The 26,931-nt window shown below is 41.5% G+C and overlaps 1 protein-coding gene across 1 annotated transcript in view; it reads left to right on the top strand.

Moving 5' to 3' along the window:
- The window catches only part of LOC126261561 (inter-alpha-trypsin inhibitor heavy chain H4-like), a 107,668-nt gene that overhangs the window by 64,739 nt on the left and 15,998 nt on the right, over positions 1 to 26,931 (top strand). Inside the window, exons 14-17 of the mRNA XM_049958551.1 lie at positions 2,256 to 2,294; positions 8,822 to 8,866; positions 13,389 to 13,442; positions 21,823 to 21,941. Of these exons, the coding sequence (XP_049814508.1) occupies positions 2,256 to 2,294; positions 8,822 to 8,866; positions 13,389 to 13,442; positions 21,823 to 21,941 (257 nt within the window). The remainder of the gene's footprint in view (positions 1 to 2,255; positions 2,295 to 8,821; positions 8,867 to 13,388; positions 13,443 to 21,822; positions 21,942 to 26,931) is intronic.

Below are 26,931 nucleotides of genomic sequence, written 5' to 3'. Positions count from 1 at the left end.
AAATATGGACCTTGGGAAAACCGGGACAGATGGAAATCGAAGAAGTTTAGATGTGGTGCTGAAGAAGAATGTTGAAAATTAGGTGGACTGATAAGGTAAGGGAAGATGAGGTCTTCCACAGAATTGGCGAGGAAAGAAATATGTAGTAACGACTTACAAGGAGGTGGACAAGATGATAGGACGTCTGTTAAGACATGAAAGAATAACTTTCATGGCACTAAAGCGAGCTGTATAGCGTAAAAACTGTAGACAAAGGCAGAGATTGGAACGCATCCAGCAACTACAATGGAGGATGGAGGCTGCAAGTGCTGCTCTGAGATGGAGAGGTTAGCACAGGAGAGAAATTCATTGCGCGAAGCATCAAACCAGTCACAAGATTGATGAAAAAACAGCTATTACGAGGCCTGTTCAGAAAGTAAGCTCCGATTGACTGCCAAATTGAAACCACAGTGAACATCAGAAATGTTTTACTTGTAACAATTAGCTACACCTTTCAGCTACTTCTCTACGTAGTCGCCGTTCTGACTTAGACTTTTGTCATAGCGTTGTACCAACTTTTCAATAGCCTCATCATAGAAGGCAGCCGCCAGTGCTTTCCGCCAATTCTCCACGCTGGCCTACACCTCGTTGTCTGTGTCAAAATGTTGTCTTCAAAGACAGCGGTTCATGTGACCAGAGATGAAACTCAGGGGGAGACAATTGCGGACTGTATTGTGGGTAATCTCACATTTCCATTTGAAAACGATGCAGGAGCATCTTCATTGCCCCTGCAGAATGCGGCTGAGAATTGTCTTGAAGAAGAAACAGCACGACAGTTATGTAATGTTAGCTGCATAGCTTCAGGCGAAATTTCTCACCAGGCCCTCGTACTTGGCGGCAGACACTATTTTCTAGACATCTTTACGCACTCACTGCGAGCTCAGAAATGAGAAGAGCGACGTGATGCTAACTGGGGTTATACTAGAGACACTACCCAACACATCTGTGCAAAGCTTTATCGGATTTTCATAGTCGTTTCCATTTCGCGACCGATCGGAGCTTACTTTCTGAACGCCCCTCGTAATTGAAGAATGACACACTAGCTGAAATCTAAATCTGAAATAAATAACTACATGTAATAATAGACAGCCGAAAATATCGTTTCCAAGATAGGAGAAAGCGGTTCCTCGCTCTATACTACTACCATTTCGTCTCTCTGCTACAAGATGGAATTGTTTACTAGAGGACTGAAACTTGCTGAATATCACTGACTAAGTCCATGTCCGTTAGTATTTTACACAAAATGGCACCAACTCGTCGTTCGCTGTTTCGAAGATGTTACCAAAAACGACCTCACACAGTGTTATTTGTCGCTGTGTTCGTACATTTTCCTTCTGCTGACGCCGCAGATGGAGTACATACTGCGTCGTATGTTTTTTTAATGACAAAATCGATCAGGAAGATTAACGCATCCATCAATGTATTTCGATTCGTAACAGTTCAGCTACTCAAATAAGCAGCTTCGCCACGATGCGTCTTGAGGTACGCGGGTAGCATATCACTCCCGGTCGTCATAGCGGAACATCATAGTTCCTCTCCGAATGGAAATTGCTGTAAATCTGCCAAACAATCCGGGCTGTCTTTTAAAACTGCTCTTTAATAACTTCCGTTAATACATTACACCATTAAAACGATCACTCTGACAAAATACTGTTATTAATTAAATAGCTTTTACGAAACAAAGTTAACAAAGGAACCATAATCTGTCACCAGCACTTTAGAACAATTAACTGGCCTACCTAATCGGCTCTTGCGAGAGATGCATCGGGAAAGGGTCTGAGTTCCAACTCGTGTGTCCCTCCTCCGTGGCCTTTAGGTGAAGTTACAAGTTGGGTAGATTTAGCAGTAATCATCAGTCGACACAAGTTTCACGTAGCTACCTGTCACTCGAAAATCTGCTCTTCAGAGTGCTGGAGATGCAGTATCCGGCAAAATTAAATCTTTTTTATGGCGAGATCTTTATCTGTCCCCGACAATGAACTTGCTGAATTATCCGAACACGTCATACGTCCCAACTCAGAGTTTCATTCAGACGCTACATCTTCCAAGTTATACAAGTTTAACGAACAGTAATATACTTTTACTATTTAGAGTATGGAAGATAGACATCTTAAGCTGTTGTACATGTACGTTATTTATTGCAACTTGAGATTTCCTACGTCTATGTTACCAACAGAGAAATGAATAGAACTAATTTTTCCCCGGATGTGTTGCAGGGTACATCCCACCAGCAGCACCGGGCTCATTCGGAGGAGGTGAGTTATTACATAGTTTCATTGTGTTGTACCGCACTCCTAGCTCACAAATTAATGATTTCGTTAACATCTTGTGAATTATGGTGTGTACATACGATATACTACACGACGTTTATCGGCCGAATGATAGTATGATTAATACGACATGAGTGCTCAAGCGGCAAGAGGCAAATGCCCATTATGCCATACTTATTTGGGTTTTTCTATGTTTCTAGGTTATTTCATGATGGTGACAGAAAGGCTCTTCAACATACTGTTGTTCTATATTTCCCATACCTCGTCCAAATGAGCAGGTTGTCAATATCTACTGACCTAGGCGTGGACGAGTTGTTAACCTCTGGGTTTTCTTCCTTGTACTAATATTCTCCGACAATGAATAAATGTTAACACTGGTTCAGTAACGTCATTTAAGAGACTCCAGGGGCAAATTAGCATTTGGTATTCGAAGGTACGGAACTTTCAAGTAGCTGTTAACTGACATGATAACGTGCTTTCTTGTTTTCTGACTACCTGTTCACACATTGGTGCAGTATGTAAGAAATTCCATTTTCTGCCTCGGCTTATTAAAATAGCTTAAGATCGCGAATTCAGTTGAAGTGCTGTTCTCAAGTGATAGCTGTAACAACATAAATTGCTAAAAGACAAAATAAGTTTTAGGATACATTCTGTACTAGTTTTTAATACAATGCTGCATCTTTTTATATAGATACCTGTTTTATTAAGCATATGAAGAATGTATGCGTTATGGATAAGCATTGACGCACTTCACAGTAAGATGCGAGAAGGTACACTATGTGATCAAAAGTATCCGTACACCCCCACAAATATACGTTTTTCATGTTAGGTACATTTTGCTGCCACCTACCGAAAGGTACTCCGTATCAGCGACCTCAGGAGTCATTAGACATCGTGAGAGAGCAGAACGGGGCGCTCCGCGGAACTCACAAACTTTGAACGTAGTCAGGTGATTGGGTGTCACTTGTCTCACACGTCTGTACGCCAGATTTCCATACTCCTATACATCCGTAGGTCCTCTGTTTACGATGTGAAAGTGAAGTGAAAACGTGAAGGGACGCGTACAGCACAAAAAGCGTACATGCCGACCTCGTCTGTTGACTGACAGAGACTGCCAGCAGTTGAAGAGGTTCGTAAGGTGTAGTAGTTAGACATCTACCATCACACAGGAATTCCAACCTGCATCAGGATCCACTGCAAGTACTATGATAGTGAGGCGGGAGGTGAGAAAATGCGTATTTCATGGTCGAGTGGCTGCTCATAAGCCACACATCACGCCGGTAAATGCCAAACGACGCCTCGCTTACTGTAAGGAGCGTAAACATGGGACAACTGAACAGTGGAGAAACGTTGTGCGGAGTGACGAATCACGGTACACAATGTGGCGATCCGACGGCAGGGCGTGGGTATGGCGAATGCTTGGTGAACGTCTCATGCCAGCGTGTGTAGTGCCAACAGTAAAATTCGGAGGCGGTGGTGTTATAGTGTGGTCGTGTTCTTCATGGAGGGGTCTTGCACCCCTTGTTTTTTTGCTTGTCGCCGTCGCATTACAGGCCTACACTGATGTTTTAGGCACCTTCTTGCTTGCCACTGTTGAAGAGCAATACGGGGATGGCGACTGCATGTTTCAACACGATCGATCACCTTTTCATAAGGCACGCCCTGTGGCGGAGTGGTTACTCGACAATACCATCCCTATATGAACTGGCCTGCACAGAGTCCTGACCTGAGTCCTATGGAACACCTTTGGGATGTTTTGGAACGCCGACTTCGTGTCAGGCCTCACCAACCGATATCGATAACTCTCCTCAGTGCAGCACTTCGTGAAGAATGGACTGCCATTCCCCAAGAAACCTTCCATCACCTGATTCAACGTGTGCCTGCGGGAGTGGAAGCTGTCATCAAGAGTAAGGGTGGGCCAACACCATATTGAATTCCAACATTACCGATGGAGGGCGCCACAAACTTGTTAAGTCATTTTCAGCCATGTGTCCGGATACTTTTGATCACATAGTGTATATATTTTGAAAATTCATTGGGTTTTATAATATTCGAAAAGTAATGTACTAATGAGTAGCGTCACAATTAAGTGTAAACAATTTACTTAGCATATTACACTTTGGATGCTAAGAGGGTTGTGCCTCTCCATGATAATGCTATTTTCTCATTCGCCCACCAAAATATTACAAACCTTAAGTAAAAAAACGTTGCCAGGTGGTACTTTTGATCACTGAATAGCGTTTTTTTCTGTACATCATGTTACACTCTTAGCAAAACTTAGGTTTCATAGATCTGATGGCTTTACACGCAACTGGTTTGAATCATACTTAACAAACAGAATTCAAAAAATTGTGCTGGATATTTCATACAATGTTGGACAGAAATAAAATGTTATTGACTGGGCAGGAATGGCAAATGGAGTTCTATAGGGTTGAACTTTGTGTCACTCCTATTCCTTATATATATGAATGACTTTCCACTTAACTTTCAACAAGCAGAATTGGTAGTTATTGGAGACGAGACTACCGTTACAATAAAACGCATCAGAAAGAAAGGAATAGAAGAGATGTTTACGATATTTTACAAAGAATTATTAAGAAGTTCTCTGAAAATGCTCTTCCTTAATCTTGAAAATCAAGTACTCTATATTCAGTTCTGTAGAAAAAATAGAGTCATACTAGCAATTTTCATATTTCCATTCAATATTGTCTTACGAAATAATTTTCTGGGCTAACTCGTCACTTAGACGGTACTGATTTCACAGTAGCAAGCAATGACAATAATATGTGGTTTCATCTGCGTATGTCATGTGGGAATTTCTTCAAGGAGTTAGGCTGTTCAGCTGCACCATCACAGCACGTTTATGCACTAACGAAATTCGTCATAAATAAACCAAGACATTTTGACAACAATTGTGATGTGTGGCATACAACACTAGAAGAAAAATGACTCTTATAACACTTTATGAGAGCTGTCAGTGGTCCAGAAAGGAGTTCAATAAGCAACAACAAAAATTCTTGATCAGTTGCCCAATAACATAAAATGTCTGTAGTAGCTAAGCAAGTTTGAAGTCTAATGTAATTTCTCCTGGACAACTCTTACTATTCCATGGACGGATTTCTGTTTAATAACTGGTAGTACGATAGTAAAAAATAAAATAAAAATAAAAATGCAACTAGTTTTTAAGTGTAGTTGCTTGAGTAGTGCTAAAAAATAATGTGTTGATTAATGCTAAGACTAAAGATGTATTCACATCGTGTAAACTGATTCGTTGCACGGGAAAAGAATAGTTCCAATGATCTATGGAACGTGTAACTAACTTACAAATTTCTGAGCACAGAACGTATCCCTAAAACTGAATTTGTGTTTCAGCTGTTTACAGTGTCATAGTTTGCAGTCTTCCGACTTTGGAAGCTTTAAGATCAAACAAAGTAGAAGGAATACATTGCATTCGATCAGAATTTCTAAAATCGTTGGGGGAAGTGGCAACAGAACTAATATTAACGTTGGTGTGTAGACCGTCTGAGATGACAATATACCATCTGACGTTCGGAAAAATATCATCTGCACAATCCTGAAGACTGCAAAAGTTAACAAATGCGTAATTTATCGCACAATCAGTTTAACAGCTCATGCATCCAAGTTGGTTAAAAGAATAACATACAGAAGAATGGAAAAGAAAAGTGAGGATGGTTTAGATGAGGGTCAGTTTGGATTTAGTACAGGTAAAGGTACCAGAGCGGCAATTCTGATGTTGCTCTTGACAATGGAGGCAAGACTACAGTAAAATCAAGACACATTCATAGAATTTGTCAATCTGAAAAAAGCGTTAGTAGGGGGACAGAGACAACAGGAGGACAATTTGTTAGTGCAGATTGCCTCCATTCAGTGGCAAGGAAACGTTCAGGGCAAACCTTTTGCTCTATTTTGATTGAAAGGTCCTTAAGCTATTGTTCTGCTAAGAGGATCATGATCCGATGGGGATAATCCTTCTTTCTGATTGACAGGCCCTTAAACTAATGTTCAGTTAAGTGGGTTTCCAGGTCATCTCACCCCTCCCCATCCTCTCAGAAACCCTGCAGCATCTCCGATATCAAATAAATTGAATAATTATTTAAACCAGTTGAAAAATTGGCGGGAAATATCTCAGTCCTGTTACTTTCAGTATTCGCGAGGTGCTTCATGTTATTCGAATCACCACCTTTACACTGTATCAAATTCATGGACTAATTAATTAATTAAATCGATATCCTTCAGTTTTCCTTGACCCCTTCCCATTTCAGAAATATTGATTGATCGATAGCAGTGTATGCAACATTGTTTATGCAATGTAGGCAATGAAACTTCCCGGCAGATTAAAAATGTGTGGGAGACCGAGACTCAAATTCGGAATCTTTGCCTTTTGCGGGCAAGTGCCATCTGAGCTGCCCAAGCACGACTCACGCCCAGTCCTCACAGCTTTACTTCTGCCAGTACCTCGTCTCCTACCTTCACAGAAGCTCTTCTGCGAACCTTACAGAACTAGCACTCCTGAAAGAAGGGATATTGCCGAGACATGGCTTAGCCACAGCATTGGGGATGTTTCCAGAATGAGATTTTCACTCTGCAGCGGGGTGTACGCTGATATGTAACTTGCTGGCAGATTAAAACTGTGTGCCGGACCGAGACTCGAACTCGGGACCTTTGCCTTTCGCGGGCAAGTGCTCTACCAATTTTTTATTTTTTATTTTTTTTATTTTATTTATTTATTTATTTATTTTTGATCGTTGTGTTTGGTCGTTGCGGACGTCGCAAGACATCCTGTTCAAGTTCTGTGGTTGATCCTTCCACTCAGTTTTTTATTACAGAGGCCAACCAGTTCTCTGACCGAACACGCTAAGCTACCGAGCCGGCTGTAGACAATGTGTGGAATATTGTTCATTTAAACAAATTACGGGATAGAAGGTGATGTATGGAGTACAGTTTGTTTACGGGATCTTTCAGGAAATGGGTTACAGAGTGTAGAGTATTGCAGCGCTTTTTTCATTCCGATCGCGTAAGGAAAAACTCTCTCGCATCCCGCCACCCGCGCAGTCCACCCCACCTGCTCACACCGGGGCCCGCGACGGCTGTCGGCTGCCTCACCGTGCAGGCGCTTGGAGCAGCGTTCTCTGGCTTATGCAGCGTGGTCTTGGAATCACCAGTCTCCGTATCGCCCGCTACAGTTAGAGGCGAGCTAAGCCATCCCCAAACAAAAACACATTTCCTCTCAGCTTCCACCACCATCTCAAGTGGTATGTATGAATGAACCAACCTGTTGGATACCGGTGCAAGTGAGAGATGCCTTGCATCCAAAGCAAATACTTGACTGGGAATCGACCGATAAATAAATACTGCTGAAGTTAAGAAATGGGTGATAGCCGGTTATATGATCGTGATATTGAGAAAATAAGGCTGGCACAGTAGCTATTTCACACGCAGAAATTGACGATAACACAAAGCTAGTAGCAGGTTGATTCGAAATACACTCTAAAAAAAAAGATCGATGCATACAAAGTGGGAGATCTGGAGTTTGCTTTGCACATGACATGGAAACTAGCATGGGATATTTCATTCCACCATAGGCTCTAACCTGCCCCAGCCTTCCTAGCACAGTTTCTAGTTTTGCATTTCATGAACTGCTTCAGGAGTTATTAAATCTAGTGCGGAATACCACATCGTGGAGAAGTCACTAACGTTGCTTCAGAAGATGTGGCACGGGTAGTATGAAATAAACTATTTGCTTCGCATAGTTCAAATCTACTCAAAATAAAAAAAGCTCGACACTGCACAGTAGTTTGCATGCCTAAATAACAGTGTTATGTTTTTGACCAGAAAGTTCATTAAATAATCCTAAACTATTGGTATTTCACGTCACGACTGGAAGCAGTGTTGTATGAAATGATAGTTGGAATTTCAAATTTCGACTTAAATTTATACAGTCACAGTTATAGAGTTCATTATCACTACAGGTCTGCTAAATGTATTTTCTTTTTTAAAGCGCTATAGAATTCGTAAGTTGACTCGTCCTCTCCGCCACATTAGGAATGAGGGAGAAAGGTTCTACTGCGCGATAGAACAGAGACAAAAGCAAACACCATAGCAAGACAGAGTCCACTGCGATGTAGTGAGAACCACTAAACATGACACATTTAAAACACAACCCAATCCGTTGTAATAAGTCGACTTGGCTAGATGTCAGAGATCGCTTACAGTCTACACAGGAGAAAACTTTTTTCGTCGCAAGAAATTCGTTTCAGTTGTGGCCCAATGTGTACAGTACCTAACCAAGGTACAGTTATTCACGTTCTGTTTGACACTTCATCCGAAATTCTGTCGAAATGTACAAATCATAACAAATGAAACATTCTGGCACGGAATCTGCAGTTCAAAGAGCGTCTTCCTTTATTTTAGTAACGAAGTGACTTATAAACTTACAGAGACATGTTATTTTTTATTAGGTGTGTAAATATGGATTTAATTTTTCATTACAGCATTTGGAGCGCCTTCTGGCTTTCAACACAGCATCTTTGCATCAGGTAAGTCTTTCAAGGTACTTATTACCTTTATAAGCTTTTATTTCGGATACATAAGCTATAATTTTACGTTTTATGCTTTGTATACCTCTTTGCGGAGCATATAGTATTTGAACAGTTTTCTTCTGACCTAAATTACACAGAAATTTCGCTATATTATGTATGCAGTGTTAGTAAGGGTTTTGCACGTTGCTCCTTGGATTTTGTACGTTCATAACTTTCATTAATTTTGTCTTCGTATACATTACAACAACGCTTGTTGCAATACAGTCCTCTAGGCTTCGGTGCACGAGACGTGAGCATACCGTCTTATAATTTTGAAGAACTGCATCCGTAATTTCCGGATGCGATTACACATCAGTTCTAAATAGGATTACTGACTTACAAAAACTTGTGCCAGGTGGTCACCCGAACCCGGTATTCTCGCTTATCACAAGCTGTTGCCTTAACCACTTCAACTATCCATTCATGTCTCGCAGAGTGATGCAGACTTCCGTAAGTCGTAGTTTCCATGTCCTATGCTCGCACACCATTTCACGTGATTCCTGCACTGGGAGAGACATTGTTGTTCTTGTCGTGTTTGCTTCGTTGGTTGTGTAATACAAATGTGCAATGCTGTGTGTTACAGTGTCTATAGAGTACCATACAATAGTTCGAGTCCCGGTCCGATAAAAATTTTCATGAGTCAGCAATCGTTTTTACAGGTGATGTATAACACTATTCAAAAATTACATATACGTTTCTTCAATTTAGTACGGCTGTAGATCGTCGGCAGCATGAGTTCATCTTATAATACGCTTCAGACATTGGAAAATTGTCTTATAGTTTTCTTCTCTTGGCTGTTAACTCAGATATATTCTTTAGAAAGTCGCCAGCATTTCTGTGGTTCTGCTTGCAGTTTAGAAGCATTTTAATACTTTTATTGTAAACAAATAAGAATGTTTTCTTAGCGTAGCCACAATATTCCGTTACTCGCTTGATTACATAGTCTATCATGAATTTTTGTGTTAAATGCAGCCTTCGTAGGAATAATGGGTACAAGCGCAGAGATTTTTAGACGTGGTACTTTAATATGCACAGACATGAGTGTGTTACTTGTCGAAGTCTCCACACACAGACGTCGCAGCTTTAAGACCTAATGTTTACTGCATGGTTGTACTACACCACGAAGTGTACTACGCCTATCAGCCCACTTTTCGACACTTGATCTGCTGCCCAGAGGAAAGTAAGCATTGATGGGTTGCTCTTGCTACATGTACCTGGAGGTACTACCGAACCTAAAAACGTAACATTTGTAATGGCTATAATTGTTAGTCTACAAATGACATAAATATTGATGTAATATTGTTCACTACACCGTCCTCAGTAGCAAATCTGCATTTCCACGCTGCCTTTTGCCATTATTTTTAGGTGGAAACATTCTCATTCTTACTTTAACATATAGGAAATTCTAGAAGAAGCCATAATATATCACTTACCACAGCGCAATTTCCATTTTCAGAATGAGCGTACATCCATGTCGGTGTCATTCATTGTCAAAAAGTAATGCAGTTTTGTGCCTGGATAACATAGACTGCAGTTTGAAAATTACTTTGCTGTTTATTGAAGTGCTTCAGACATTTTCTATACTGGTTTTCAACAGATATGCCATCATTTGTATAAATAGTTTCCCGTTTTCTCTCCTGCATTACCGAAAACCCACACATATACAAACAACGATGCGAATACACGAGTTAAATATTACACCGAAACTTTGTCTCAGACCAAAAGTTTTTTGTTCTGTTAACGTGTAACCAGTGTCAATGTTTTACGCAAATGATCAGCGGACACTGATAAGCCAAACCACTACGAGCACTCCCCACCGCTACACTGAGTGCCACCTGGCGGGGTTGCAGGCATGTGACGTCGTAAGAAACCTAACTAAGTGCAGCAGAGGCCAACGGGGAACCATTCTAGCATCGGCACAGACTGAAGCGAGCATCCATGCCTACTTGTTGAAGGACGGTGAAACCACAAGCACGTCACAGGGTGCTGGACGTCCACGCCACATCACACCCAGTTCGGGCGCTTGCCAGCTCTGTAAACCAGGATAGGCGGCGATCTGTGACATATCTGACGGCAAAGAACAATGCTGGAGCTGTCAAAAGTGTTTCTGAGCACACAGCTCATCGTAAGTTACTGAACATGGCTCCCCACAGCAGACGATCACTAAATATTCCCATATGTACTTGACGATTCACGGAATTACGATTGAAGGGCTCAAGGGAGACTGTACCGTGTGTCGCTTCGTCGAACGAGTCACTTTTCTCGTTACACCAGATCGATAGTAGCGTCCGGATGCGCCGTCACCCAGGTAAACATCACTCGAAACATGCACCGTCGCACAGACGTAGACCGGTGGGGGCAGTATCACGCTGTGAGGGGCATTCACCTGCGCCAGACATGGGACCTGTGGTAGTAATCGGAGGCGCTTCGACAACTTCGCCTACTTCGATGACATCTTACAGCAGGACTAGGGCAGCCTCACAAAGCCAGAATCTTACTACAGTGGTTTGAGAAACGTGCTTGCGAACTCACATTAATGTCTACGCCACCAAATTCGCCTAATATGAAACAGATGGAGCACATTTGTGACGCTACCGGTCGTCAACTCCGGTCCGCAAAACTCCGTGCAGTAATTTAAGAGTATTTCGTGAGCAGATGTGGGCCAAGACGCTATAAAGTTCTGGCTTATCACTGCATCTCCTCAAGTAAGGACGACGTCATGACGATAATATAGCTGTAGCATGTCGTCTCGATCCAAATGGATTTTGGAGTGAATTTCTCTTCTTTAAGTCCTATGGGAAAAACTTACTTCCGGTGATACGAGAGGGGAAAATGTTCGTATTACTGAAAATGTTTGCGGTAAATGTGTGTATACAAGGGCGCAACTGAAAAATTTATCTCTTTGATGCTCGTGCCGTGCAGAGCTGATACTTACAAGGGAACCTCCCCATCGCACCCCCACCCTCAGATTTAGTTATAAGTTGGCACAGTGGACAGGCCTTGAAAAACTGATCAATCGAGAAAACAGGAAGAAGTTGTGTGGAACTATGAAAAAAATAAGCAAAATATACAAACTGAATAGTCCATGCGCAAGATATGCAACATCAAGGATAGTATGAACTCAGGAGCGCCGTGGTACCGTGGTTAGCGTGAGCAGCTGAGGAACGAGAGTTCCTTGGTTCAAGTCTTCCCTCGAGTGAAAAGTTTACTTTCTTTATTTTCGTGAAGTTATGATCTGTCCGTTCGTCCATTGACGTCTCTGTTCACTGTAATAAATATAGTGTCTGTGTTTTGCGACCGCACCGCAAAATCGTGCGATTAGTAGACGAAAGGACGTGCCTCTTCAATGGGAACTGAAAACATTTGATCGCAAGGTCATAGGTCAACCGATTCCTCCACAGGAAAACACGTCTGATATATTCTATACGACACTGGTGACGGGATGTGCGTCACATGACAGGAATATGTTGTCGACCCACCTAACTTGTGCACTTGGCGAATGGGTAAAAAGATTGTTCTACCTCGCCCGATTTAGGTTTTCTTGTGGATGTGATAATCACTCCCAAAAAAGTGGTGAAAACATAAGAGTTTGTCACATAAACTGCAACAAATGAACAGTTTCACAGTCGCACAGTTTTCCCTGTGCTCTGTCAAAACATATGTTTTTAACGTTTTCAAATTTTTCCGTGTGTAGACCGTCAAATCATGCATATGTCCAAGCAAATCTGAACATGTCCTGGAATTTTGGAGAGCGAAGTTGATTACGTGTGAGTTCCTGAACTTTGATAATTGTCTGAAAATAAAAAATTAAACTTTTCACTCGAAGCTTGACTTGAACAAAGTACCTCTCGTTCCGCAGCTCCTCACGCTAACCATGGGACCACGGCACTCCTTAGCTTACACTCTCCTTGATGTTGCCTATCTTGCGCATGGACTACTCAGTTTGTAATTCTTGCTTATTTTTTACATAGTTCCACACAACTTCTTCCTGTTTTCTCGATTGATCTGTGTTCAGTTTTTCAAGGCCTATCCACTGTGCCAACTTATATCTAAATCTGAGTGAGGTGCGATGGGGAGGTTCCCTTGTTAGCAATATTCGTAGACCTTTTGAATCTCTTTCCACATGTCTCATTATCAAATTTTAAATTGAGAGCATATTGTCAAGATGTACATAAGGTCAACTTAGCTGTCACATTACCTTGTATAGACACGATGCGTGTCATTTTGCTGTATACTTGCATGAACGTCGATCTGCGTACGTTATATGTGTATACTTCTTCTGTGAATACTTTGACATACGTTCGAACAGTGTAAATATCTTTGGCGCTCTTCTGGAATCTTTCAGTTCGGAGAGATTGCAATAATTACGTTATTAACAGCCTATGACAAATTCTTAGTTTCTAAGGTTATTAAGGAGAGTTGATGCATGAGTGATTTTTTGTTCACATTTACATGTATGTCCTCTGCTTTTGTTTTGCAGCGGTACCCAAGCCTTTGGGACCATCCCCACCTTTCTGCTGCTCTCCTGCTCCAGGTGGGTTACGTGTTAACGATTTTTAATTAGACTCAAATGAAAGATAAAAATCAAACTGCTTTCATTTCTTAATAGTTCTATTTGCGAGTCCAGACGTAGTGGAACTTAGTGGTCACTGTAATTTCCATAAAAATACTTATGTATCAACAGAAGATGAAAGCAATGCACAATGTGGCGATGCAACAGTATCAAGATTTGTCCCTTCCTAACCCATTCTCAAGCCGCAGGCGGGAAGACTGCCTTCTGAAATACTTCCAAATAAGTCCGAATTCCTCTTACGACATTATCATGAGATACGTATGGCAGGAAGCAAGATATTTTTGGTTCATTTTGGAACTCGAACTCTCATACGTATAAAAGTAAGCTTTGATGTGATGCATAACTTCTTTCTTCTAGAATCTCCCGCTAAAGGACGTTGAAAATTACTGAGATACGCGCCGACCGACACAGTAAACCCTTCTCTGAGTTTCCTTTATCGCTTTTATTAATCTAATATTGTAAGCATCCCACACAGATGGATTAACACGGCAACAGTATATGTCTAATTCCTGTAATACTGCAGGATAATGGAAACACAGATTCCTTACACATCCCGCGTATCTGACGACTTTACTATCACACCTGAGCAGCGTAGGTATCAGTGTCTCTCAGTCGGAATTTCATATTATAGCGGAAAGTTAAGGCTTTTGCTGGCAACAGCCTGAGAAATGTTTCGAATTTCTAAGTTTACTAACAAATTCTGATTTATTTTAAAGTTCAGATTTAGATTTTACTTTTAGTGATTAACGAGGCAGAAAAAGCTCCTTCCGGTCCATACACGACCACGACTTTTCATCCTGGTGCTGAAACTTTTGCAGGCGAGTGTCGTCTTGACAGTTCTAACCTCATTACGGTGAAAGCTACGAGAAAAATTGCGAGGACGGAGGATGTTAGTACATCTACATCTACATCTACATGATTACTCTGCAATTCACATTTAAGTGCTTGGCAGAGGGTTCATCGAACCACAATCATACTATCTCCCTACCATTCCACTCCCGAACAGCGCGCGGGAAAAACGAACACCCAAACCTTTCTGTTCGAGCTCTGATTTCTCTTATTTTATTTTTATGATCATTCCTACCTATGTAGGGTGGGCTCAACAAAATATTTTTGCATTCGGAAGAGAAAGTTGGTGACTGAAATTTCGTAAATAGATCTCGCCACGACGAAAAAGTCTTTGCTTTAATGACTTCCATCCCAATTCGCGTATCATATCTGCCACACTCTCTCCCCTATTACGTGATAATACAAAACGAGCTGCCCTTTTTTGCACCCTTTCTATGTCCTCCGTCAATCCCACCTGGTAAGGATCCCACACCGCGCAGCAATATTCTAACAGAGGACGAACGAGTGTAGTGTAGTTAGTACACGTGCCTGCTACTTTCCATCAGCATTATCAAGACCAGTCGTTTGATAACTTAGTGAAGTTCACTCTTTATCGAAATATTTATCACTGAACGATGAAACCAGTCTGTTAGCGGAGATTTATTGGTACTTATTGGAAACCTCCATGACCCCACTAGTTGTAAAATCCTTAACAGTTCTTCTTTTTAGGCATATTCCTTGATTTTATATTTGCGATAGGCATCGTTCAGCATAATGTCCTAAAAGTTGTACAGTTGTTCTGTAAAGAATCATTTTCTTAGATAAACAGGATATTCCCAATATCTTATCAATGTTCAAATGTGTGTAAATTCCTAAGGTACCAAACTGCTGAGGTCATCGGTCCTTAGACTTACACACTACTTAAACTAACTTAAGCTAAGAACAACACACACACACACACACACACATGCCCGAGGGAGGACATGGCACCTCAAACTGCGCGGCCACTCCGCGCTGCTATCCTGTCAATAAATCGAAGCCAGCTACATACTTCTTTCGCTCACAGAAAAGAGATATATTTGTTTCGAAAGTCTTTCATTAACATATGTACGGTACCACAAAATAGCTGTCGAAACACCAGTATTTAAAGCGTCTGCACAAATTTAATTCTTCTAACACACTTCTCTTTCCAGAAAATTTTATCCCTGTGTACTGAGTTTTACCCAAAAAATGATTCCATAACTTATTAATGAACAGAATAGCGCAGAATGAACCAATTTTTCGTCTTAATTCGTCTATGGCTGTAACCACACGTACTGCATGTGTAACTTAAACAATTCACTGAATAAAACCATCAGGGAGGTTTGCTACTTGAGGCTACAATCAACACCATTTAGTTCTTTTAGTTCATTGTTCGAATAAACACCCGGTGTAGGTTCTGGTATTTTATTGAAGTTATTGAGCTGATTGTCCTAAATTTTATCAAATTCAAGCAAAATACTTTTTCCTAGAGCTATTTGCTGAAAATTATTAAGATTTTTGTTTGCTGCGTCAGTAGGAGCCGTTATGATATTGATTATACCTGGACCTGTTTCAGCTGCAAAAAGGAAAAAATTTGCTTCTTATGAGGACGTTATGCTTTCATATGACGTCATACAGGATGAAAAGCCGAGATTTTGCACCTCAGATTGCTTTTGACACTTAGAGATGTTTGTAATTTGTTTACACATATACGAATAGTGGCCTGTGGCTCATGAACAAACAGAAGCGCTTTCTCGTAACTTCATTAATAACACAGCTACAGGCATGACTTTGTTTTTCTTTGTTTATTTATTCGAATAACGCTTTGGAGGGTACGATAAATCAACTTTGGTTTTTCTTCTTTATTTTTAATTTTCGTTGCTCCCTGACTTCCTTCATCATTCAAGAGTGTCGCTCCTTTTCCTCCTGAACCCACTTTCTTCCTTTTGCAGTCCTCGCTCTTTCCTGCCTTTTGCATTGTTTCTCTAGAAACTATTCTGTTATATGTTACGGCCATTCTAATTTCCGTGGTTTCCATATCTTTGTCACTTTCAGTGAACAATGTGTTTTAGGATTTGTAGCTTTTTAGTAAGGTTTTCTTACTTAGACACATTCGGTATTTACGTACATAAAACTGTAGTTTTCATTTCTTCATTACATAGTTAGCTTTTCCAATTTAAAATAGAACTCTCTGTATGATCTTAACTAGTATTCATCATTTCTATAACTTCTAGATCTCAGTATTTTACTTAAAGTTCTTCTTTCAACTTATTCCAGTTTTTAACATCCCCAAATCTTGTTAGTTGAGGTGTTTCTGCTGCATACAGTTTCCATCGCTGTTTGACAGTGTCTCAGGCCTGTGTTCCCGGAAAAAGTACATTTTTTGTATATGTTTACTGTCATTTGGAATGCTCTTTCCATTTTATGTACTCTGTTCTCCATGGCTACCTTTATTTTTGTGTTAGTTGTTATCCATTCTCGTAAGTATTTAGAACGGTTTCTTTTAGATGTTATATTGTTACGAATTTTAACATTTAGAGGGTAAAATTGATATTTTTCATGTGTTTTTCAAATGCTATTTTAATCTTATTTTGTTTGCTTGTTTCTGTAGTTCTGCGATTTGTTCTTTGATACCGTCGAGAGGATTTTTAATTAATGCCATGTCATCTGCAAAACTAGACAATCTGTGTTGATTTTATTTGATTTCTTCCTAGTTGAACACTCTTAGTATCAATGGATTTTCTCCATTCTCTCACTATAACGCGCAGTTAAAAACTAGGGGTGGTGAACCATCTCGCTGTCAGTTCAGTTGGCGACGAATTTAATTAATAGAGACAACGGCTTCAGCAGGGGCAAATTATGGAATCTGGCACTTCCTGCAACAAACTCACAAAGCCGTAGCAACGGTGCAGCTCGTAGTGATACATGGATATCACCGTGTTGATCGACCGTGCAGCCATAGCTCTAATTTCATGAGTATGTTGTACCTCCTCATCGCCGATCAACGTCTCTGGCGCCTTGCATATCTGTGGCCGCATGCCCGTTGGCACGGTCCGCGGGTTTAAAAGGACGGAGTAAGCGCTGACGCGTCCATGTGGGGCAGGGGAATGAAATTACAATAAAGGAAAAAAAAAAAGAAAAGCGGGAGCGTCAGTCACCCGGGTCACTCTGAAGATGGCTGGACGGTATACAGCCCGAAATATCGGAAGAAGTGAAATTTACGGGGCTGCACGCCCGAAATTTTATGGAACTATCAAAATGAATTTCTTTTTCTGGTGGATCGTAGTTGAGTAGTCCTTTGAAGCAGTCCGCACGTATTCTGCAGTTCTCTGTGTTACTACGTGCAATATTCTATGTTTTTCGCTCTATAAACAGTAAACTTGGCGGTGTGTGCATTTTAAAACTATTTTTGAATGTTTTATAAAAGTTCCTTGTGTTTTAATGCTTCAAATGTGGTTCAGCTGACGTTAGTTGATCTTTTATTTGTTATTCTCTGCTCTTTTTGAGTCCATTTCATGCATGTTTCCTTGATTGTATAAACCTTTTCCTGTTCTTATCATTTGTATTTGCGTTCCAAATATTCGAAGCTCGTTGTCCCTTTATCTTATCGCCAACATCATTCCACCAAGCATGTTTTCGTTTCTTTTTAAGAGGGGTAGTTTCTTCTGCAGTCTCAAAGTCTTTTTAAAGTTGCTCCCAACACCCAAGATTTATGTTTTTTTTTTTTCCAATAGAATTTTGTATCACTTCCTCCAGATAACTTCTGTCTGTCAAACTTTCTGAATTGGTTCTGATTCATTTTTTCTAAATGCTGGTCTAGCCTTGAATTAAATGATAAATACAGGAGGTTGTTGTTGTTGTTGTGGTCTTATGTCCCGAGACTAGTTTGATGCAGCTCTCCATGCTACTCTATCCTGTGCAAGCTTCTTCATCTCCCAGTACTTACTGCAACCTACATCCTTTTGAATCTCCTTAGTGTATTCATCTCTTGGTCTCCCTCTACGATTTTTACCCTCCACACTGCCCTCCAGTGCTAAATTTGTGATCCCCTGATGCCTCAGAACATGTCCTACAAACCGGTCCCTTCTTCTTGTCAAGTTGTGCCACAAACTCCTCCCCACTTCTTTTCAATATCTCCTCATTAGTTATGTGATCTACCCATCTAATTTCAGCATTCTTCTGTAGCACCACATTTCGAAAGCTTCTATTCTCTTCTTGTCCAAACTATTTATCGTCCATGTTTCACTTCCATACATGGCTACACTCCATACAAATACTTTCAGAAACGACTTCCTGACACTTAAATCTATACTCGATGTTAACAACTTTATCTTCTTCAGAAACGCTTTCCTTGCCATTGCCAGTCTACATTTTATATCCTCTTTACTTCGACCATCATTAGTTATTTTGCTCCCCAAATAGCAAAACTCCTTTACTACTTTAAGTGTCTCATTTCCTAATCTAATTCCCTCAGCAGCACCCGACTTAATTCAACTACATTCCATTATCCTCGTTTGGCTTTTGTTGATGTTCATTATATACCCTCCTTTCAAGACACTTTCCATTCCGTTCAACTGCTCTTCCAAGTCCTGTCTCTGACAGAATTACAATGTCATCGGCGAACCTCAAAGTTTTTATTTCTTCTCCATGGGTTTTAATACCTACACCAAATTTTTCTTTTGTTTCCTTTACTGCTTGCTCAATATACAGATTGAATAACATCGGGGAGAGGCTACAACCCTGCCTCACTCCCTTCCCAACCACTGCTTCCCTTTCGTGCCCCTCGACTCTTATAATTGCCATCTGGTTTCTGTAAAAATTGTAAATAGCCATTCGCTCCCTGTATTTTACCCCTGCCACCTTTAGAATTTGAAAGAGGGTATTCCAGTCAACATTGTCAAAAGCTTTCTCTAAGTCTACAAATGCTAGAAACGTAGGTTTGCCTTTCCTTAATCTTTCTTATAAGATAAGTCGTAAGGTCAGTATTGCCTCACGTGTTCCAACATTTCTACGGAATCCAAACTGATCTTCCCCGAGGTTGGCTTCTACCAGTTTTTCCATTCGTCTGTAAAGAATTTGCGTTAGTATTTTGCAGCTGTGACTTATTAAACTGATAGTTCGGTAATTTTCACATCTGTCAACACCTGCTTTCTTTGGGATTGGAATTATTATATTCTTCTTGAAGTCTGGGGGAATTTCGCCTGACTCATACATCTTGCGCACCAGATGGTAGAGTTTTGTCAGGACTGGCTCTCCCAAGGCCGTCAGTAGTTGTAATGGAATGTTGTCTACTCCCGGGGCCTTTTTTCGACTCAGGTCTTTCAGTGCTCTGTCAAACTCTTCATGCAGTATCGTATCTCCCATTTCATCTTCATCTACATCCTCTTCCATTTCTATAATATTGTCCTCAAGTACATCGCCCTTGTATAAACCCACTATATACTCCTTCCGCCTTTCTGCTTTCCCTTCTTTGCTTAGAACTGGGTTTCCATCTGAGCTCTTGATATTCATTCAAGTGGCTCTTTTTTCTCCAAAGGTCTCTTTAATTTTCCTGTAGGCAGTACCTCTTATGCCCCTAGCGAGATAAGCCTCTACATCCTTTCATTTGTCCTAAATCTGTTATTTAGTTTAAAACATTGTTGTTTACAGTGAACTCTCTTCAGAATTTGGATAGTCTTCATAATTCGTTTTCCTGGTTTTCCGTTAAATATCCTGAATTTTTCTCAATGGGAAAGTTGTTCGTCAGTAATTTTTTTTTTTGGAGTGTTGTTATAATGGTTTTTTTTTCTTTGGAAAGTTTATAAAAGTTTCAATTTTTCCTGTTTTTTATGGGAGAAATTACATTTTTTTTATGGAACAGTGCTACTTTTTGACGCCAGAATAGCAGAGCTAAGCAACACAAATTCAGTGGCACAAAATTTTTGCTGATCCAATAAGAAATCGCTCATTTAAAATAACTGAATTTATGTATTTTTTGTGTTTTAAGAGGCACAAGATACTTCGCATCCCAGAGGAAGAAATATAACGATATCATTTATGTGATCATACTGAACATCTCTGAATAGGACTGCCTCTTACTATCCACCGGTTTGCAAATAGATGGTTTAATGTATCTCTCGGTACTGAAGAATTATGAGCAGGCCATTCACCATGAAGGAAACAACATTTGACGAGATCTTGAGGTCATGTTTTCTAATAACAAGGGTATGATAATTACAAGATATGTGTGTACTTTTCGCCTTTCAATGTACCGTTAATGAAATAAGGGGGTAATCACGTGCTGTCCGATTACACCACACCACACGTTCGCACTCTACTGTCGTTTATGCAACGCACGACGAAGCCAATGCCAGTGTACCGTTGACCAGTAGTGAACGCTTCGTAGGCTTTTAATCCAGTGATCTGTCAAAGTGACTTCGTCGGTAAAGAGTACCATCTCAAAACAATTTGTTTTTCTAGAGAACCCACTGACAGAGTTCAAAACGGTGTTTAAAATATCTGTCATGTAGCTCTTTATGTAGAAAAGTAAGGAAAGATTAATATTTATGCCTATGAAGAATACAAATAACGCTACTTTGACCGATACCAACAACTCTTGGTTTTTTTTACACGAAGTGACCAACGAATTTATTGCAGCAACTGCTGGTTCGTTGGCAGAATTTCTTCGTACAAGTTCTCTTGGGGCAAAATTTCCAATATCGTGAAGGATTTTCAGTGTTTCAACGAAGGTAGGAAGTACTTTCAGCGTTTATCTGGAAACTGTTCCACGAATATTTCTGCTCTTGATGCATTTAATTAACTTTCGGCATAAACTGGGAACATGTCGACCAGTTCTTCGTAATCGAATGGCGTTGTCAACTTGAAAATATTTTATGCAATATTAATGATTCGATTCCGTTGTTGTTTTACAAGAAACACACTGTATTTAAATTGTGGCATTTCTCGTAACAAACTTGATCAGTGTAGTGGTTCAACTATCTCTCAATTAACTCCTATGTCTAAGCGGCGCAGGGCCCTTGGGCAGGCTCGTAATCTTCCGGATAATGGGCAATCAATGGTCACATCAACAGGACTAAAGTATCTACATTCAGTATATTCTTGCTTAGTGAATGGTTCTTAGATCTGCAAAAGTGTGAATTTCATCCCGTCGAGATCTGTTATTCTGTCAGCAAAAAAAGTGTACGTAAGTTCAAAAAAGAAAAAAACTACATTTATGCCTGTATCGCCGTTATTAACGAAGCTTCGAGAAGTCATTGCTCTTTGTTTCATGGGCCCTTGTTCACTGTTCGCCGAAATCAGAACAGATTATAAGTGTCTGTATCGGGTGAAAAGCGATTTTTGGTGAGTAATTTAGTCGCCCCACGCTGTATATTAGCGTGGAAAGGCTGAATTCCGTTGCTGGTCATTAACCATTCAAACTAGAAACTAAAAGCACTTTATTTATTCTTCCGCTATTATTCATGGAAGACCGTTGTTATTCAATCCGTTGCAGGCCAACAGCAGGCGCTGCACATATCCGAGATCACTTGGCTTGGCGGTGTCTCTAACTCCTCACACGTCACACTTGAAGTGAATGGCACGGCAGAAACCTACGAACTGGCCCTGAACAAGGTAAGCAAGTAGTTCAAAGTAGGCAGCACTGACAAGGCCACGTATTTGTTTTTAATTATGTGATGGTAGGTTATTTACATGCTTGTATTAAGGGTAATCATAGCAGTTTGCTTGTGTTTAGTTTGTGTTACCTCTGGTTGTCGAAAAGTATCGACTGTAGAAATCATTTGTATGACATCTCGAGTAGTGAGCCTATCCTTCCAAGGCGAGAATTAAATATGAAGTGTTTCGTTTTTGATGGACATATGACGTCGATTTAGAACTGCAAATTAGAGGCAATTTTTTGACAAAAACATTATCTGCCTCTTAGCTTTACTGTTATTTTAGAACGCCTTCATTACATTTTTGTGCCATACGGCTACTAAGTTATGCTGATGAGTCTCTGGACTCCGCGCTGAAATCATTTTGCAAGATAAGCACATAATGTGAAGACACAATGTGGCGGATTTGTGATCGGATTTTCTTTCAGCATTAGTCCACAGAGGGTGCATTCAAGACGTAGCTGTACGTTCCACAAGTTAGGCAATTCCGTCAAACACGTTTTATACGTCGTACACTAACTGTTCTAGATCGTACTTCACCATCTAGTCAGCAGATATTTTTTGACGAGTTACAGAGGACTTAAGTTGCAAATAAATAAGCTGCCCCAAAAAAGCTTCGCAATAGCCCCATAACTTGAATATTTTCTGTTTTTTCTTTTTTTTTAATTGGAAAAAACTTCTTTAGTCACAAGAAAACGCAAAGTACAGGCACTTGTGTGATGGGGCGGAAGTAAATCCGCATTTTCATTGCAGGTGAGTAAAGCGCAATGTCACCAAAAGTAAACGGTAGACAGGGCCAGCGGATAAGCTAAAACTTACAGCTCATAGTTACCGCGAGGAGGATGCAACAGAAATGCGCGGTGCCTTGTAGGAGACCTCTGGGTGAGATATGAAGACCAAAACATCATGTAACTATCTGCACTTGGTCATAACGTCCTCTAGGCGTCCATTACAAACAATAGTACGAACGCTGTGGTACACGAAGGACATGACAAGGGAGCAACTGGAATGGAACCTCAACAAGTGACGCGGCGTTGGCTTCGGTAACGAATGCAAGATGTGTCTGACATCAGATCGTCGTGGTACAAGAGTGCTGAGGTGACGATGTACCATTGCACTTCCCAGACATGTCGCAGCATGGAGGTGGGTCAGTCGTGTTTTGGGCCAGGATCGTGTATGTACTTCAGACCTCTCTCATCGCTATCAAGAATAATTTGAGGACTGTGCAGTATCGAGGATGGGGTATCGTCCCTTTTTATAGACAACATTTAGGCGATGGAGTCATCTATGAGAATACAGGAGCACAACGTGCCCTCGTCGTGAACACCTTCCTCCAGGCAAGCAGAATTCAACCGAATGGGGTGGTGTGCAATATTGCAGTATATGGTGACAGAAAGTTGACTGACCGTGTGGGGGGCCGGTTAAAACTTGCAGTGCGTCACCACAGGAAGCCTCATAACACCTGATGGCCTCCAGAGGGCTGAGGCCGTGCAGTGGAACAGGACTGCGCAGCGTCTCGACCACTAAGGGAGATAAGAGCATGTTACAATGAACGGGGCGGAGGAGCACGGCGTTGAATGCTACCCGACAGCAGATTTTCATTTCACAGGTGTACAAAGATCAGCATTTTCTGGAAAGCTACCTCTATTTAATGACCCTAGGGTTTCACACCCCCAGTCTCTTTGTTCATGATTGTGACCGTTATATATAAAACTACAGACGGTCCGGCTGCTCTTGCAGGTATCTTTCAGCATCCTAATGAAGACTGCCTGGAGAAGTACGAGGGCTGTCCAGAAAGTAAGTTACAATCGATCGCGAAATGGAAACCACTGGGAAAATCCGGTAAAGCTTTGCACAGATGTGTTGGTCAGTGTCTCTAGTAGGCCCGTCAATCGTGTCGCGATGCTCTTTTCAGTTTTGAGTGAACAGTGAGCACGTAAAGATGCGTAGGGAATAGCGTCTCCCGCCAAGCATGAAGGCCCGGTTAGAGATTTCGCCTGTTTCATGCAGCCCACATAACACCACTGTCTAGCAGTTCCTTCTTCAAGCCAATTCAAGGCCGCACACTGCAGGGGCAATGAAGACGCTCCTGCAGCGATTCCGATGAGAAGTGTTTGATCACCCACAATACAGTCCGTAATTGGCTCCCCCTGTGTCTCATTTCTGCTCACAAAAACCGTTGGCCATGAAGAAAAAATTTTTCGACAGACAACGAGCTGCAGACCTGGCCGAAAGCACAGGCGGCTGCTTTCTACGACGAGGATATTGAAAAGTTGATACAAAACTACGACAAAACTCGAAGTTGGAGCGGCCACTATGTAGAGAAGTAGGTGGAAGGTGTACCCAACTGTTGCAAATAAAATGTTTCTGGTTTTCGCTGTGGTTTCCGTTTCGCGACCGATCGTAACTTACTTTCTGGACAGCCCTCGTAGTACAAAGGTCAGTGGTCATACCATACATGACGCGTAAATACGCCCAGAAGAATTTTGTTGAAATCCTTTTATTTCGGCTATTTTTAATTTTTGTTTCACATTAAAGTAATATTTTTAATTTCATAAGTTTCAGTCTTTCATTGCCTGCTCTTTTGAATCTAAGCCAGATACCTAAGTGGTGCTAATATTTTGTTGGGAAGTTTAGGATGGTAACATAAAAAAGTACCAAAGTGTTATACACTTGATTTGTTCAATCAGCAGTATCCAAAATTCAAGCGCGTGCACCAAGAAAGAGAAAAGGAAAGTGATTCAGTTATGAAGAAGTTCTGCAAGCTAACCACCAACAGATATTAATACATGTAGAGACAAAAAATGCATAATTGTAAACTTTCGTTGCCGATAAATGAATGTGCGAGATTGCAGCGCATTCTCAGCGCCCAGATGGCAGTTACAGTAAACAGGAGACATGTCGACAACAGAGCGTAAACTCTTTGCACATTGCATTTCACGTACTCAGTTGGTAAGTAATTATGTCACCCGACAGGGGCGTGAACAATATAAGCAGATGTCAGCAGTTGAGGAAGGAGGCTTAGTTGGGCTCAAAGAAGCCGGTTGGAGCAACTGGCGAATCTCTAGATGTTTGAATAGAAGCGATGGCACTAGTCGACGATGTCGACAGGAATGGGAGAAATATAGCCGAACACAGCGTCAAGGAGGAAACGGTCGACCTAGACAGATGACAGGACGAGAAGGCCGAGGCAGTGAATACTGCAACCCAATAGGCCGTTCACAGAAAGAGGGCTGAGCTCGTGGTGCCCCTTGCTGCGGCTACTATTGACCACTGTACATCAAATAACCCGTTCGCAGTAGTGTCGGGCACATTCGATTTGGAATCTCATTGACTAGGGTAGAACTAAAATTACCAAATATGCAGCAACCAGTCGCAAAATCATGTTTTATTTATTCACTTTTGCAAAACATGATTTTGCGACTGGTTGATGCATATTTGGTAATTTTATGGTTTACGGTCGCTGCACGAATTGGGAACCACATGGAGCCCACCATTCATGGGGTAGAACTGTCTTCAGTGATGAATCTCGCTTCGAACTGAGCCCTGGAGACCAGTGCGGACGTGTCTGGAGATGTCCTGGACATTGGTGGGATAGGAACCTTACTGTCGCCTGCCGACAACCAGGAGTGATAGCCTAGGGTGCCATTTCCTTTCACAGCAGGATCCGTTTTGTCGTTGTCCACGGCCCCTTACAGCACAGCGGTAGGTCGGCGATATTCTACGCTCCGTTTTGTTGCCCTTTATCGCAAGTAATCCTGGGCTTATATTTCAGCAAGGTAATGGCCGCCCGCACATGCCGAGAGTTTCTACTGCTTGTCTTTTTGCAAAACCCTACATTTTCCGTCAAGGACGCCGGAGCTCTCCCCCAACTAACAATGTTAGGAACATTATAGGCAGGGCCCTCCAATCAGCTCGGGATTTTGTCGATATAACACGTCAGTGGGACAGAATTAGACACACTATCCCGCAGGAGTACATCCAAAAACTCGAAGAATCAATGCCAATTCGAGTAACTGCTTCCATAATGGTCAGAGGTGAATCAATACGTTACTGGTTGTTTTGTGGGGGTTGAAGGGACCAGACTACAAAGGCCATCGGTCTCTTGTCCCACAGTCATAAAATTCTACAAGGAATAAAAAATTTAAAAAAAAAGAAACAAGCAGTTGAGATCACAAGGGATAACACAGACCAGAAAGACACAGAAAAAACCAGACAAAAGGAATTAACAGCGCACAGATTGTGACAGTGGTTGGCCGACCATGTAAACAAAAAAGGAAAAGCCAACCACCAAGAAACACACTAAAATCCACAATCTAAAACCGGAGGCCAAAGGCCAGACTCAACGTAAAAAAAGGACACGAACCCTTACATTCAGCGATAAAAGACCCCTGCACAAATAAAACTCAAAACTAAGTCAGCCATTGCGGCGTCATCCGATAAAAGTGCAGGGAGCATATCAGGCAGCGCAAACGTCTGCCTGAGCGTAGTTAAAAACAGACAGGCCAACAAGATGTGGACCACTGTCAACACTGATCCACAGCGACAGAGAGGTAGATCCTCACGGCGCAAGAGATGACTGTGCGTCAGCCAGGTGTGGCCAATGCGTAGCTGGCAGAGAACAACTGAGTCTTTGCGGTAGGCTCACAAGGATGAGCGCCACACACCTGTAGTCTCCTAGACGACCCGAAGTTTGTTTGGTGAAGGCAGTGTGCGCCATTCATCACCCCAGGCTCCAAGTACCTTCTGCCACAAAACTGAATGGAGAACACACTCCGAAAGGCCAATCTCCAAGTCTGGTGCATTGTCAGCCTGTTCTGCCAACGTGTCAACACGTTCATTTCCCGGGATGCCGACATGACCCAGGGTCCACACAAAGACCACGGAGCGGCCGCCTCGGGCAAGAGTGTGGAAGGACTCCTGGATAGCCATCACCAGAAGAGAGCGAG

Source organism: Schistocerca nitens, chromosome 1, assembly GCF_023898315.1.
Source record: "Schistocerca nitens isolate TAMUIC-IGC-003100 chromosome 1, iqSchNite1.1, whole genome shotgun sequence".
Lineage (NCBI taxonomy): Eukaryota > Metazoa > Arthropoda > Insecta > Orthoptera > Acrididae > Schistocerca > Schistocerca nitens.
This window is presented reverse-complemented; position numbering and strand designations above follow the sequence as displayed.